The 17,491-nt window shown below is 37.5% G+C and overlaps 1 protein-coding gene across 2 annotated transcripts; it reads right to left on the reverse strand.

The window, feature by feature from the left end:
* LOC140826647 (plasmodesmata-located protein 8) lies at positions 1-2,067 on the reverse strand. Of its 2 annotated transcripts, XM_073189111.1 has the most exons (3): positions 1,205-2,066; positions 356-463; positions 1-157 (listed from the first exon to the last, which is right to left on the reverse strand). In XM_073189111.1, the coding sequence occupies exons 1-3, from the start codon at positions 1,971-1,973 to the stop codon at positions 153-155; spliced, it is 882 nt and encodes a 293-aa protein (XP_073045212.1). In that variant the 5' UTR covers positions 1,974-2,066; the 3' UTR covers positions 1-152. The 2 variants fall into 2 exon arrangements, with proteins under 2 accessions (XP_073045212.1, XP_073045211.1); XM_073189110.1 differs by lacking the exon at positions 1-157 and having other exon boundaries at positions 191-463; positions 1,205-2,067.
* Between the last annotated feature and the right edge of the window lie 15,424 nt (positions 2,068-17,491).

The following is a 17,491-nucleotide window of genomic DNA, read 5'->3' on the forward strand; positions in this document are numbered from 1 at the left end:
TTGTCTCTGCACATCGAGGGTGTCTTAATATTCAAGATATGGAACTTGGCTGCATATATTTTTACATTTAGCACTTTCGAATAGAAAAAAGAAAAAAAAACAAAAGAAATACAAGATACATGAATCTCCATATCAACCAGATGCTTGGTATATCAACCTGCATTTTCCATCACCAATTAATCAATCGATCAGGAAGGATGGTTGCTATTTATCAAGAAAATAACTATTTAAAAAGATTTGCCTGTCTACACTGGCCATTGCTCAAAAGATTTATTACTTATCACTTTCATGTTGTTCAATGTATCATCCCACATGAAAAATTATACAATTAGAAGGGAGGAATTTAGTTGTTTACCAAAGGCTTTTTTGCAAAATGACAAAAGAACGATGAAAACTGCAACACCAGCCGATACTCCTACAATTATCGCCACTGTTTTTCCCACATCATCCTCGTTGGAAGAATCTACAGGTATATATATATATTGTCACAAAAAAAAAACAAATTTAAGGAAATAACCATAATTATAGATTTTAGCTAAAATGCATGAAGTATACCAGAAAACATAACTAGAGATGTATATTTATTTACAATGACATCTCTTTTTACACAGTTTATATTTGTGATAGGTGTTTCATATAAAGATGATGATAATGTTTTTTGAAAACATTATCATACACATTTCATAAATCTAAACCGTTTAACAGGAAATATACGTTACAGGATTGTAACATAAAGAAAATTTTCCAAATGACAGGGCATAAATTAAAAGAATTAATGGATAAAGAAATGTTAAAATAAATATATTTTTTTTAATAGATTTGAAATAAATAGAATAATGACGGAACAGTTACAATTGCAATTCAGTCCTACTTTATTTTCTAACTTTATAAAAGGATTGGCTGTGGATCCTTTAGGATCACAGAATAATTTTCCTAGTGGGTTCTCTACTTTCCATGAGAGAAATTGGACCAAGTTCAATTCGATGTCTACCCTACTATCAGTTTTATATATTTATAGACTTTATTTAAGAACGCATTGCAATATGAAATATGAGACATGGATTATGCTTTTGCTTTTAAAAAATAATACGCCCCGAGTATATATATATATTTCAAGAACTCGTGCATGTTCCTTTCAAAAGGTTAATATTAAGAAAATATGTTCTGCAAAAAGTAATTATTTCACAGAATTAAGTAAACGAACCTGAAGAAGTATCATAATAACCAGACTCCCAATATCGGACATAACACTGAGCCAAGAACACGTCCGCCGCCGCCGCCGACCCACATAAGCTCCTCACTTTCCCCACTGCATTCCCTAAGCAAGAACTACAATCTTCGCCGGTCAAATCTCCCAAACACTGCGCGTAACCTTCCACAGACCCCACAGAACTCACCCTAAACCCTACTGCTCCCCTCAGATCATCAAGAATATCGTCCCTCCTACGTAAAAACTCATCATCGTTAAGTAACCTCTTACTACACTTTTTGTGCACAAAGTTCGTGTCGGGTTTTCCCAAGAAATCGACGTGCTCGTATCGAACGAAGCATCCGTCAAGCTGTAGTGTTGCTCCATACGTATACGGACAGAGTAAGACTATCTGGTTGATTGAACTAGCTATGCATGTAGAGCAGCCCTTCAAGTTCAAGTCACCTCTACATTGGTACAGACCATAAACAGAACCCTCCGGCGAGGCGATCGAGGGGTCCGTGCCGAGAGTGAAAGAGTTGTAGAGGGTGGTGTATGAGGAGCCGGTTATGGAGGAGAGCATGGAGTTGAGGTTTGTTTGGTATGGTGAGTTCGCCTGATACTTTTCTTGGGAGCAGCCCGAATAGATCAAGGCGTAGGATTTGGTGAAACGGATGTTATTTGTGAGGAAGATGATGAAGAAGAACGATATGGTTATGGAGAAGAGATTCAGAGGTTTAATTCGCGTTTTAATGGAGTATTTTTGAAGGGTTTGATCAAGCATTGTTCGGGTTTTCTTTCTTATTTTGTCTGTGTAGCTACCACAAGGGTGGAGGCAAGTTTACATTACAATAAAGGGGTTCACTTTATCTCCGCTAGCTTTAGAATAAATTTTATATCTCATACTAAAATTCTCCAACTTTTTTTCCAAATAAATTCAATTATATTTACTTTTAACGTTGTTGGAGCTAAGAAGGCTTTATTATGATTTTTAGTAAGCCAATTGGTGGTGTTCTTAAGCCTAATTGACTTCTTAATTCCCTTTCATGCTCCTTATTCCACCTAAAATTGAATAGTCCATGAGAAGTTTAGTAACTTTAGTTGAAAATATTTAATATGGATAACTTTGCAATAAAATATTACACTTGACATGATGTGGTGGGATTCATACGATGGTGTCCACTATACATGCTTCTTCTTTTCTTTTCTTTTTTCTTTTTTTTTTTAACAAAAGACACATTTTTTATGATAAGATGTTCATAAAAGCATACCAAAAGTTTATTCAGTGATGGATTCGGGGATTTTTACAATGGATATAATGACTCAAAAAGTAAAACAATAACAATTTCGCAACAATTATGCATCAAAGTTTAGAGTTATTTCAGTTTGAGAAGAAAAGAATACCTTTGCGGACTTCAGATTCTCTATATATATTGTTTTGAATATGAAAGTTGAATATATTCCCAGTTGAATATATTCCCACGTGATCAGGTTCGATGGATTTGTTCTTTGTCAAATTCACTTGCCCGTTGAATTGCTCACCAAGTAGAATATTTTTTTGTTCACTTTCTTAGAAATATTTGTTCTCGTTTGATCGCAAATGTAAAAAAGGTGGATCTTAATGGGTGCGAGTAGTGTGTGTGAGAGAGAGAGAGAGGCATCGGACCATTAAAGCCCACAAGGTGAAATTTGAATCCGGCCCATTTGATGAAATGAAAACAAGGAAACGGGTTTCAATTGAGCAGCTAATTGGTTGGGTCTTAGCACGGTTAAAAGTTAAAACTGGTAAGTGGGGTGCTCCAGTTCGTATTTTGGGGTTGCAAAATTGCTAACTCTATTTTGTATTGACTTCGGCTTACAACCTACCATTAGATGGGATCGGGCAGGTCGGTCAACATTTTAAGATGTTGAAATATTAGAAACTCAATTACCTATTTTATATGGTGGGATTATACTAGGATCGGGTTAGCGTTTGTATGAGGTGAATAAACTATTTTAAATTTTCTTCAACAGATTGGTTCTTTAAATATTGACTATCGATATATTAAATCGAGTTTAGTTTTACAACGAAGAGAAAGATATTCAAAATAATCTCACTAAAAATCAATTTTATCAAACACTTTGTACGCAATATTTTGGTATTTTAAAGATATATAAAATGTTTCAACTATGTCTACCAAAAACAGTAGCAAAAGTAAATAAATGCAATAAATAAATATGCTTGAATTTGTTTATGAATATTCAGATATTAACAACTCATATGTCACATTTTTTTTCACCTTAGAAAGATTCACAAGAATACTTTGATTCATACAATTATTTGTACAAACTCATTTCGACTCAAGACTTATCCCAGTTTGCTTAATCGAAACTCTTAGCACACTCTCGACTGTTGGCCGTAACCTCACAATCCGCATGATGTTTAAAGTCTTTGATGTCAATATTACAAATACAAATTTTATTGTCTTTTGTGAAAATTATCACTCATATAAACTTTGAAGTTTATATCTTTTCTATATGTGAGTGATTGTGTGTGTGATAAAATTAATATTTAAATTATATATTCTCAAATGTATCTTCACATATAAGGAGAAAAGCTCTCACTAAGATAATATATCTATTCAAACTCTCTTTCTTGGGTTTGCTATCATTTTAGCTAATTTCTTCATGTAGATTGCACATACTTTGAATCACATTCAAAAGCTTGTATTTGATCTTCTATATATTGTATATATAGTTTCCAAAAGTGATATATACGTTATATACAAGAATATGACCGTTGGAAAAAGTTCTATATGATTTTTGGTATAAAACAGTTATATTCGTGTTTCTAGCAGATTGCTGGCCAAGTCCTGCTCTAGGAGCTAAACGGTTGAATGAATGAGACGGTTGGATGAGCAAAACGGTTGGATAAGCAATATGGTTGAATTTATGAAAGAATTGGATGAGCAAAATGGCTGAATGAGTGTGGTCTTGTGCGGTGCTTATAGCTTTTGATTTATTGATTTCTAAGCAAAATGCGAACATGATAATTGTAGTCGTTTCTATTAATATTTCCATATAATCAAGAATTACTCGCTTTCGAATTCATGTAAGATATATATGCTCGATATACTGAAACTGCTCAAGTCTAGTTGGCAGCTATTTTCGTGTAGCAGACCAGCAATTTCATCGCTATTTATAAGCTTTTTAAGCTATGATACAAACTTTGACTTTAGAATATGATTTGTAAATATGTTGGACTTTAAGCTATGATACAAACCAGCAATTTCTTGATTATAAGCTTTTTAAGCTATGATACCCTTGGAGAACATGTTGGATTGTTCCATTTCAATAATACAGTTGAGAGATAAGACCAAAATAAAAGATATGGTCTATCGAGCCGTCTTGCTCGAGGATGTTGGCCGATCTGATTTTGTGACCACTATTTTGCCTCGATTACATTCGAATTCACCTAACCGGCCTGAATATGATTTCTAGAGAATTGAGTTGGCTTTCCAACTAATTTGACCACTAGTCATTTGGATCAATGACTTTGTGAGATATTATCAAAAACATCATCTCGTCAGATTTTCACATTGATTTCATTTGAATTACATCTTGTCAAATCTCTCAATTTGACATCTTGTAACTACATTTGTGAATAAATATGTTAGAAATTAAAAACAAGTTTTTCTATTATTAAAATCAAGATTGTTAATATTCATGTAACCTAACAGATTTGTTTAATCTGTTTTGACAGCTATATGGTATCATTGATTTGGTGAGGCCCACTTTTTCCTCTTTATTTTGTTTTTTGCTTCGATCAAACCAGAAGTAGAGTGGCGCCAAAATATTGTAAGTGCATCTGGCGAAATCTATTGTGGAAATGTCGGATGATTTATTCCTTGATTAACTTTTATTTATTCAATGAATTGTGACTGTTTGCTCGTTAAATTTCACGTGCTCGACCATCTATAGTGAATATTTTTTAGAAAATATATAAAATGATCAGACATATTACATCAATATCAATGGTGAGTTTTTTTTTAAAAAAAAATATTAATTTTTAGCAACCTTTTGGCATCAAATATTTTGATTTAGAAAGGGTATAATATCCTTGATTACTTGAGGCACAATTTCATATTCTTGTTTTTTACTCAAATTATTCATTAATCGAAATTAAAAATAATTATATTATTCAAAGTTTATTATCCTAATATTATTATCTCAACCTCCCGAGTCAAAATCACCAACCTATTCCAAACACACAAAGACAAATAAGTGAAGTATTTCTGATAAATAGGAATAAAGAAAGTATACAAGAGGCCCACACCCTTGGTTTCTTTCAAGTGCAACTAGTGTATCAAGATTAGAAAATGAAGAAATTCTAAGTTAATGCCAATCACTCTCACACATGACAAAGGGATAAACATGGGCTACATGGAGCAGAATTTCTGTGGAATTCAATTCCAAAATTTAATATCATTTTAGTGGAATTACAACACTTTTTTCATCTGTGGCGATTATATTTTAAATTTTATATATTTTTTTGGGATATTATCTTTCCCGTATGGATTTAACCTCCCCCAGTGGTATGATGAATTAAATAATTTTAAATTTTAAAATCTTACAAGTAATTTCACTTTTTTGTGAAGCTTTTTGGATCTACAACACTACCAAATACCAACACCTAATGGCTAATGTTGTGCAAATTAGATCAGTTTGATCTATGTATCAGCATTCGGGCTGCATGTTTCAAGTAATACATAACATGAGTATGTGTTATATCGGCATATAGTACGTCGATATTTGCCATTTTTTAAAAAATGATTATTTTTTTATGTAACAAATTCATAACTTATTTTTAAATGTAATTGTACCGAGGAAAAATAAAACATAAATCCAAAAATAATCCTACAAACCCGTTAATTTACTGCATAATATCTCGAACAATATGCTATTTATTATAAAGTTAGTCTAAGTGTACCGAAAACAAAATACAAGATCCCTCTGAACTACGCACAAAAATTAAAATAAATAGATATAATTTACAAGAAGCTAAATATTGTTTTATCGTCTGCATCAAGTGGTGGTTGGCGGCAAGGTAAGAAGAAGCCATCGACTTTTATCGGATGCTCTTCCGGGTACACTGAACCGTCTTGATTCGGGTCTGAATCTGCTCAAACTCCGACAACCGACAGGGTATGGTAATCCCACCGGGGTGATCGAACCCGTATTCTTTCTCTGATTCTCTCAACAGATCACCGAATAAAGGGTGATTGAAATACATAACAGGCACCAGAATCCTCTGAAATTCCCCATCTTTTTGACCCACGTACACCGCCAGATGCCCTTTCGGGGCGGGAACCGGGTCTTGTTCAACTCGGGCATAACCTCGACCCCGATCAAGTTTCTTGGTGGCTTTGGATAGTTTACGCCCGAGGCGATGTGTCCAGCTGATGAGCCTCGAGATGGGTTTCTTGACCCGACAGGCTTCCTGATGGTCCACCCGGAAACGGTGGTGCCGGCAAACTCGCCGGAGAATTGTGACCACCCTGTGCTTGAACAAGAAACCTCGGATCCTGCCCATGTACAAAAATGAATTCAGAGATAGGTTCTTGAGATAGGATTTCGAGAATCGCTTGGTAGATTTAATTGGCTCCGCAGCAGTTACTATTCCACCAGAAATTTTCAACCACAGTGGAGCATCCAAGGCCAAGATTTTGTGGCGGCGGCGGGGGAAGAGGTAATTGGTGGCAGAGGACGGGGAGAAGTGAGTAGGTAGTAACTCAAAGCTGCAGGAACATAAGAGGTTGTTGGTGGCAGAGGACGGGGGAGAAGCGAGTAGGTAGTAACTTAAAACTGCAGGAGGATTCGATAAAGGTGCGAAACATTTATACGAGAGAGAGGCGTTAAAAGGTCAAACGGACCGGACTGACCGGACCGGGTCATGAATGAAAATGGAGTGGAAAGTGTAACGAAGTTTCTTAGCATAAAAAATATCGTCATGAATTTATTGTTTTTAAGTGACTCATGTCATCTTATGTGTGAGTATTTTCGACAATCAACACATAGATATATAATGTTTATGTGTAAGTAATTATAAAATGTTGAATATTATTGAAATAAGATGTCTAATTTTGTTTATTGATTTTGTATTTAATTACATCTTACTGGAGATGATAATGGAGCATGGTGGGATGGATATGTGTCATCCACATCCCCTCTCTGAATTACATCATCATCCTCATATCGTCTCGATCCCCGTTTTTTCGAGTTCGAGTTTGGGGAATCCCTGAACCCCTAAACTGCGGGATCAAATCTTCATCTTCGTTTCAAAAATATTAATGAGATAAAACGCACGTGGTTTCGGAGATTTTCTCGAAACCGAAAAAATCGGTAATCTCCATCCCTGTTTCGCGTTTTTTCCCATAGGACCCCGAATCTATAGAGAAAATTGTCATCCCTACATCAGACAAAACGAACTCACTGTATTGTTGAAATATTATAATAGAGAAAATAAGTTTTAACCCATAATTTTTTGGAATTAAAAAAAAGAATACAAAATTTACCAGTAGAACTCTTTTTAGTATAATATAAATGACAGGATTTGAGCAGAGACCAGAAACTTACTTATTTTCGACAAAAAATTTAAAAAAACAACTACATTTATCTTAAACAAATAAAAAAAAAATACCCACACTATCTGATACTATGTCGAACATAAAACCAACAAACCTTAATATCTCAAGCCGATGCCTCATCCACACAAGCGGGACTCTTTTATTGGAGTATTTTGTTGATTTTTCTTGATATAATAAATAAACTAATATTGCGTCGTTTGTGTATTCAACATCGTGGGCTAAATGGTCCACTTTAAAACTGCCACGTATACCGATTTATTGTGTGCCAATCCAACTTCCAACGCTTGGTATCATTTTTTTTCTTTTGTTTCATTATTAATATTTTTGGATCCATTAATCCTATGTCTTGAGAAACGCCACGCCTTCAATATCTAAGTATGTGTATTTTATTTTATATTCGGAAAAAGTGTTAAGGGTTAATGGAGTACATAATTGTTCGATAAATAATCAAAATTTCAATTTTTTATCGATATTTTATCGAATAAACTCTTTATATATAATTTGTCTATTGTGGCTTACTTTGCTAACGCGATTTTCGTGTTATTATATCAGTTCATTGATTTACTTATTACACATAAAATGCAGGTAGTCTATTGTGGCTTACTTTGCTAACCCGATTTTCGTGTTATTATATCAGTTCATTGATTTACTTATTACACATAAAATGCAGGTAGAGACAGAGACAGAGACGGATCTATGCTAGGGCTATACTGGGCTGTAGCCTAGCCCATTTTTTTTTATTTAGCGACGGTTTTAGCGACGGTTTTTGATAACCGTCGCTACTTTTGCGACGGTTTTAGTAAACCTGTCGCCGATGTGGATCGACGACAGTTTTATCAAAAACCGTCGCAATTATTAGCGACGGTTATTGCTAAAACCGTCGCTACATTATTAAAAAATAAAAAAAAAGGTGGATCGGCGGTTTTAATTAGCGACGGTTTATTCAATAGAACATCATTACCACTTTGATGTTTATAATGCAGCAGTAGATTTCATTTTGATGGAGTTAAATACTCGGTTCAATGAGTCATCGGTGAACGATATAATGTACTTCAGCAATAGAACATCATTACCACTTTGATGTTTATAAAATCCCGTAAGGCACAACTTCGTTGAACGATATAATGTACTTTTTTTTTAATAATATATAACTTATCATATTGAGTTCAAGCCCACCCCAACTCTTATTCCTGGATCCGTCCCTGGGTAGAGATGACAAATTTCTCCACGGGTTTGGGGCCCCGCAAGGAAACTCGAAATGAGGACAGGGATCCCCGATCTTTTCGAGTTCGGGGATTTTTTTTAAATCCCCGATGTAGTTTGGGTCAAATATGAGATTAATATCTCCATCCCCGAACTCACCCCGAAAAGAATATCAATTATAGGACCGAGTGCTTACCGCTTTACCAATAGCTATAACTAGTAGTAATGGTTCAACTCAAATCTTTTAAACCGCACAACAACACAAGCACCATGGTTCGATCACTCTACCAACCAAGGACAATTATTGCACCCAACAATATCCCTCCCAATAATTGCACTCCTTGCAATCAATGGGAATCGAACCCATGACCTTGGCTCTGATACCAATTGTAGGACCGAGTGCTTACCGCTTTACCAATAGCTATAGCTAATGGTAATGGTGCAACTAAAATCTTTTAAACCGCACAACACAAGCACCATGGTTCGATCGCTCTACCAAGCAAGCACAATTATTGCACCCAACAATCAATAATAAAATAATATTACTATTATCACCAATAATAATATAATAATAATAATAATATTTTTTTAAATTTTAATAATATAATATTATTAATATTAATATTATCACTAATAATAATAGATAATAATAATTTTGGTTTGAGAAAATCTCCAAATCCGTCATCGTCTTGCCATGTTACTATTTTTGAAACAAGAATGGAGGCGGGGATGAGAAGTTGATCTCTGAAGTTTCGGTTTTGGGGATTCCTCCAATCCGAAAAACGGAGATCAGGACGAGTATGAGGGTGAGGATGGAATTTCGGGACAACGATGGGGATGTGGATGACAAACCCACCCCCACCCCACCCCGCCCCATTATCATCTCTAAATGCAACGGTTGAAAGTTAATGTCATTAAAAATATGTGTTTTTTCCCCTAAATAATAAAATAAATATGTAATTTCCAAAGGTAATGTGTGCATGTACACTCGAGTGTACAGATAAACTTTAAAGTATATTGTAAACATAATATTATCCATATTTATTATATATTAATTAACTTTTCAATTTCTAACTATAAAAGACTTGATATTAATCTTATAACTCGTCTTATACGAAAATTTCAAATTTAAAATATGGTTTCATATTCAAAATTTATATTATTCCATACCATTTGTGAGCTAGAATTATATATATATACAGTTTTGATATCCTGCACACCTACCGTGCACACCTTTGTGAGCACCAATGAGGTGTCACTCACCCATTGGATGCACAATTTTTCTATATTTCATCACATCCAATGGGTGAGTGACACCTCATTGGTGCTCACAAAGGTGTGCACGGTAGGTGTGCAGGATATCAAAACTATATATATATATATATATATATATATATATATATATATATATATATATATATATATTGTCTGCTAAAAATAGCAGTAACATTTTCTGCTCAAACATTATTTCTTAATATAGAATATATTAATCAACATTTAAAAAACTTTATAAAAAGAATGTTTTAATTAAAATATATTAACCGACAGAAGGGGAATCGTTTTCTGAATTACCAGCGTTTGCAAACACCAATATTTTAATCTTTGAATGCATATTTAATGATTTTAAAAAGGAGTGAGTCTCATGTGAGACCGTCTCACGGATCATAATCTGTGAGACGGGTCAACCCTACCCATATTCACAATAAAAAGTAATACTCTTAGCATAAAAAGTGATACTTTTTCATGGGTGACCCAAATAAGAGATCCGTCTCACAAATAAGATCCGTGAGACCGTCTCACACAAGTTTTTGCCTTTAAAAAGTATTTCTACATTTAATTTAGTATTGATAACTTTATTTTTTCTGATATATATCAATCGATTAACTTGCAATATCCAGTAATTCATATTGAAATTTCAAGCATCCTTACCTTGAATAAAATCACCCCATTTTATAAGGTTCTCTTATCCACGAGACTATAAAAACAACATGTGATGGATAAGGATAATGATGTAACAGTTGCAAAAAAACTTAATGCAGAAATTTTGTTGATAGGATAATGATTTATTTGGAAAAATCAACTTTTCAAGAACTGAGGATTGTAATTCTTCAAATATGTCGTGCAAAAAGATTTAAAGGTGAAGTACGAGTGTCTAACACATATCATGTCATAAAATTAACTTTGATTGATATGATTTTTCTTTAAGTGTCCATGTAATGTATTAAATATTTATTAAAAAAATATAATGCATAATTTATTGTACCAACACATAATGAATATTGTCTATTCAAATTACTTGTAAAGTACTGCCTAATTAATACACACATTTATGTCATTATTTTTCTAATATAAACATGATATCAATTATCAATCAGCATGCAAAAATTACTCATTTATTCGGTGTTAACTGTTAGGTTGCTCTTTAAAAAAGAAAAAACTTGTGTAAGACGGTCTCACATGTCGTATTTTGTGAGACAGATCTCTTATTTGGGTCATCCATGAAAAATTATTATTTTTTATGCTAAGCGTATTACTTTTTATTATGAATATCGGTAGAGTTGATCTGTCTCACAGATAAAGATTCGTGTGATCGTCTCACAAAAAACCTACTCCCTTAAAAGATGCATTAGGCTATGAAAATTGTTAAATGTCCCACATCGGTTAGATAATTAACCTTTGAGTGGCATATATTGGCTTGGACAATCCTCCCCCCTTGAGCTAGCTTTTGGGGTTGAGTTAGGTCCAAGTTCCAATCTTAACATGGTATCAGAGTCCGGGTTTCACCGTTATGTGTTGGACTGCCTATAATTAGGCCACCCGTTCTGCCCATAATTGGGTCATTTGTAAACTCCACGCTCCAGATGTTCATTCCTGGGCGTGAGAGGGGTGTGTTAATTGTCCCACATCGGTTGGATAAATAACTTGGGAGTTGTATATATTGGCTTGGACAATCCTCCCTCCTTGAGCTAGCTTTTGGGGTTGAGTTAGGTCCAAGTTCCAATCTTAACATGGTATCAGAGCCCGGGTTCTACCGTTATGTGTTGGACTGCCTATAATTAGGCCACCCGTTCTGCCCATAATTGGGTCATTTGTAAACTCCACGCTCCAGATGTTCATTCCTGGGCGTGAGAGGGGTGTGTTAATTGTCCCACATCGGTTGGATAAATAACTTGGGAGTTGTATATATTGGCTTGGACAATCCTCCCTCCTTGAGCTAGCTTTTGGGGTTGAGTTAGGTCCAAGTTCCAATCTTAACATGGTATCAGAGCCCGGGTTCTACCGTTATGTGTTGGACTGCCTATAATTAGGCCACCCGTTCTGCCCATAATTGGGTCATTTGTAAACTCCACGCTCCAGATGTTCATTCCTGGGCGTGAGAGGGGTGTGTTAATTGTCCCACATCGGTTGGATAAATAACTTGGGAGTTGTATATATTGGCTTGGACAATCCTCCCCCCTTGAGCTAGCTTTTGGGGTTGAATTAGGTCCAAGTTACAATCTTAACAAAAATACGTCATATTCATTGTTATAATCTACCTGGATTTGAAAAAATTAAAATTTCAGTTTGAAATGCATATTCATGATCAAGAGGTGTATAATTATTCTAATATATATTATTTTTTTCGAATGATTTTTTAAATATATTTTGTGTGATTAATTCATACATAAAATGCTGTAGACATTTATTAATTTTAATCGTTGATTATAAAAAACAACTACCCAGTGCTAATGTAATGCAACGAGACACAAGTCATATGATGATCGTTCTAATGTCGTCATGTTCCGCTTGGCTGGTTATAACCAAAATATTCGAGCCGTCCGATGTACGAATGGCACGATCACTCGTACACGATTGTACTTGACTGTTTCTTATGCTAATAATGGGCCCAAGTCTGGGCTATCTTTGACGATGGTGAAGATATAAAGGTTTTTGGTGGGCCAAACTTCTTTCAGCCTGATTGGGGCAGAGGCCCACATGCACCTTAACTTGTCAATGCAGTCGCTGTCCAATGCCGATTTTTTTTGTCTTTCCACATATATTTTCGAAAAGTCGCTCTCAAACAAAGCAATTATTGGAGCAATGGGGGGATTCACTTCAACTCTGTGCATTTCCCACCATTTTTACTCTATTTGAAAGTGAGACGTGTCATTTCGACCATGAAAATTCAATACGAGTATTTATCCTGACAATGATGTAACTAATAAAACTATGTTTGGTTGGAGGATAAAATTATGAAATGATTAAGAAAAAAATGATAATATATCTATATTAAAAAAATTTAGTGTAAATATTCACAAATTATATAGTGACGTTTAATTAAATAATATATATAGCGTACGGAGACCTTTGTACGACTTGAACAGTGAGATTCAAATGTATGTAAGTAGGACTAGTTCTTGGACTCACACGGCTGTGAATTAAAAACAAGCTGTTTTGAAAAATATAGAAAATAATATTCAATATTAAAGTTTTTGATATATTCAAAATGTACGGCCTCTGATTAAATTTTAATTTTATCATACCACCAAAGTCAATAGTGGCAGACCCATCCATACAGGGCCACAGGGGGCGTTGGCCCCTTCATTATTAAATGAAATTACTATTATGCCTTTAAAAATTTAATTAATAAAATTAATTGATGGAATAAATAATATTCAAGCAATCAAGTTGGTTTGAACCCCACATAAGAGGGATTATTTCATCCTCTGCAGACAGTGTCTGCAAGAGTACATCCAAGGGCTGGAATTTTTTCTGGCCCAATTTTTTTTTTTTTTTTTTTTTTTTTTTTACTTTTTTTTTTCTCCATTAAGTGGAATCTTAGCCATTGATGTGGGGTGTGGGCACTGCCCCCACACTCAAGATCGAACTAACCACAGAAGAGATAATACTTTCAGCTATGAAGAATGTGAAGAATCAATTTCGCTACGGAATTAATTAATATCAGTTGTTAAATAACTATTTGAAAATATATATTGAAAAAAATTATATTTAATAACTTATCAAATGATCATATCATAAATTGTTATAAAAAATGAACGAGAGTGGATATTAAATGTAAGTCGGATTGAATTAATGAATATTTTAACTTTCTATGTCCGTTTCTAGTTGACATAAGCATACTCTTGTGATTAATATTATATGAATTGTATCTCTGGACAAAATACCTTGGTCCGCCCATACAATCAGTGCATGATATTATCATCTGAGTGACTAATCTTTGCGAGCAATAATATTTATTGATATTTGTTAACACTGAAATCGGTGATGCTAACTGGGAGTTCAGATCCCCGCTTGGAGAGCTCGGGTCAAACCTGGGGGCGCTGGCTGGGAGGTCGGATCTTCACCTTGGGAGCTCGGATCAGGCACCTCGAAATCCAGAAACACAAACAAGAGTGTTAGAAGGGGGCCGGAAGGTTGTTCCGGCGTAGCCCCTCCGACGCTCAAGTCAGAGAACGGAAAACTTGAGAGAATAATGTGTGTGCCGAGAGAATGTGAAAAAGTCTGAATGAATAAAACAATGAACGGAACCTGGTATTTATAGGAGAACAATAGAGTCCTACTTTGGCAGATTAGGATCCTCAGAATCTTCGGAAGATTTGATTAGATCTTGCCCAGATTTGGTTTAGATATCGTGCCAGATTTGATTAGATCTTTGATGGGCTTTACCTTTCTGGGCTTTGATCTCTGTGGGCTACGCGCTTAATATCTGAGTAAGAGCTCTCGCAGGTATGGGCCCACGAGACGCTAGGACCTCCTGGGACCTCGGCTCGGGAGCTCGGCCGAGGGTTTTCGATCGTCCCGATAATAGCTTCTTGGAGGTCAGCTCGGGAGGTCGGCCAGGGAGGTCGTCCAGGGAGGTCGGCTGACCTCTCCAATGGTTGGAACTTCTGATATGGGAGGTCGGCCAGAGATGACCTCCCGGACAGCCTCAAGCTTTCTTCTGAATGCCTGTTGGGCTTTGCTTGATATGGGCTATCGAGAGCGGGCCGAGCCCATCCTCCCACCGGGGGTATCACGAGTCCCCCCCTCAAGTCGAGCTGACGTTGAAGACCTGAAGCTCGTGGTTTCCTGAGCTCTCGATGGCCCATGATTATTCTGAGCTCACTGCCTCAGTACTACCGTGAGATCATGACGTCCGAGTGACTGGATGAGCTGGGAGGGAAAGCCAAAAATCTGTGGGTGCCTGAGCTCCCGGTGGCTCTTGTCTGTACCGAGCCTCGAAGTTTTTATGCTGTGCTGATCTGAGGTTACCAAGTTATAGGGAGCTCTGCCCTCAGAAATTGAGTCTTCCGCTGAGCGTAATTTTCGATCGTCCTGAGCTGGAAGATGAAGTTCATAGTCGGGTTGAATGACTTAAACAAGACACTCCACACTATGAAGTTCTAGCTGAACTGAGCTTAGGTTTGTGTCCCCTAAGCCACGCTGATTCCTTTCGGTGTCTGTGCTGAGCTGAGATGGTGGCGAGCTTCCAGCAATGCTGAATACGAAACGTCACTGCCAGCTGTCAGTTAAAAAGTAAGTTTCACATATTTCGATACAATCCAGGCCGTTTAAGCCTTTCGCGATCAACGATCAGATCTGCTCCTGGTCCCTCTATAAATACCCGTTACCCCTTTTACTTCATTTCCTACTTTCCCTTCATTTCACCTCGGCTCCGACCCTCCAAAATAATTCCTCAATCCTCCTGATCTCCCGGTCTTCTCTAGGTATTTATCTAATGACTTCCCCCAACATTTCTACCCAATCGACTTCTGAGGAGGTCTTCCGAGAGGTGGATCTATATGACTCCTTTACGGAGGCCGTCCCGATGCTGGTTGGGGGCTCTGAGCCTGAGGGGGTCAGCTCCCGCCTCGACACTGGTGATGATGGTGCGGTCCTGAACCAGCTCCGCCTCAGTCACCCCGAGGAACCACTCAGGACGTCGGACCCCTGGTTTGAGCTCTACCCTTCGTGGTTAGACGCATCGGATGAGCCTCGCATCCGAGCTCTCTCCTATGCCCCCAGGGATTATAAGTTTATATTCCCTCATTCTGAAGAGAGAGCCCATAATGCCCCTCCCGGTTACTATACTTTCTATGAGGACCAATTAGAAGGTGGACTCAGGTTCCCTCTCCCCTCCTTCTTTCAAGAGCTGAGCCAATTTTACCAAATCCACCTTGGCCAGTTTTCTCCAAACGCCTTCCGCACTCTCTGCAACTTTGTGGTTCTTTTCAAAGCCTTAGCTTTTGAGGTCGACCCCCTAACCTTCTCTCATTTCTACCTCCCCAAGAGGTCAGAAGATGGTCCCTTCTATTTCTCAGCTCGGCCCAGCTGCCAGTTCTTTGAGGGGGCTCCGAGCTCTAACAAATTTTGGAAAAACCACTTCTTCTTCGTCCAACCTTCTGACTCATGGGATATCTGTTCACGATGGAGGGTTGCTCTACCTGAGCTCCCCTGTCCTGCCTCAGGTTTTCGCAAGAGTGATACTTTTCTGAGGCCCTTCGGGGTCATCCGGGGCCGGCGTTTCCATACCCCCACCCTTTTAGCTGAGGACCTCTTGAGCTACTATGGGCTCAGCTCGGCCAAAGTCTCTCCCAAGGGCAACGAGGGTATGGAGTTCAGCTCGTCCTCCCCCTGTAAAAAATTCTTCCCCCCACATTTTTTCTTTCTCTCCCCTTCTCTCTTTTTTTTTTTTTTTTTTTTTTTTATGGATCTGACCTCTCTTCGACTTTTCACTTATGTCAGCAATTAGAGTCATGAACGCCCTGGTCCAAAAGGTTGCAGCCCGCAAGAAGCAACACGTCGGCTCGGCTGCTGTGAGCAAAGGTAAGGCCGGGGTCGCTGAGGTCAGTGCTGATGAGGTCACTGTGGTGGCTGCTACCGAGGCTCAGGGGGCCTCTCAGCCCACATCTTCTCGGAAGCGCCGAGCTCCGAGCACACCTGGCCCATTGGGTCAGTCCGGAAGCAGTGGGGAGCTCGGACCTCCTCAAACGGATGCTGTGCCTCTGCGGCAGTTTAAGCCGGACCCTCGTTCCAAAGTCTTCCGCAGCAGATCCGGCCTATTTGATATGTACCGGGATGACCACCGGATCATAGTGGCAGATCCCTCTGCATTGGCGGGGGCCCTTCTTCGGGACGTCATCTCTGAAGCTGACGCGGCATATCTCCAGGAGCTTAACTGGTCTGAGCTCGTCATGAGGTCCACTGCTGCCAGCGCCGAGGTAGCGCCTCCTTCTCTTCTCTCTTTCTCTCCATTTTTTTTTTTTTAAATAATTGTTTTTTTTTTTTTTTTTTTTTTTTTTTTTTAGGCTGCCTTCTTGAATGCCGAGGTGGCTTTCCGGGCCACCAACCTTAGGAAGCAGTCTTCGAAGGATGCCCGGGCCTTCCAGGCGACCTCGGCCGAACTTGAAAAAAAACTTGCTGACCTTGCTGAGGCCCTTGCGAAGGAAAAGGCCAATTCCCAGAGGCGGGAGGATGACATGCGCCAGGGCTT

This window comes from Primulina eburnea, chromosome 3, assembly GCF_022965805.1.
Source record: "Primulina eburnea isolate SZY01 chromosome 3, ASM2296580v1, whole genome shotgun sequence".
In the NCBI taxonomy this organism is placed as follows: Eukaryota; Viridiplantae; Streptophyta; class Magnoliopsida; order Lamiales; family Gesneriaceae; genus Primulina; species Primulina eburnea.

Bases quoted from the DNA above. Each gene is read 5' to 3' on its own strand.
- LOC140826647 (XM_073189110.1), bottom strand. From the start codon at position 1,973: ATGCTTGATCAAACCCTTCAAAAATACTCCATTAAAACGCGAATTAAA. The intron at 464-1,204 runs GTTCGTTTACTT...ATATACCTGTAG, and splicing joins TTATTATGATACTTCTTCAG to ATTCTTCCAACGAGGATGAT.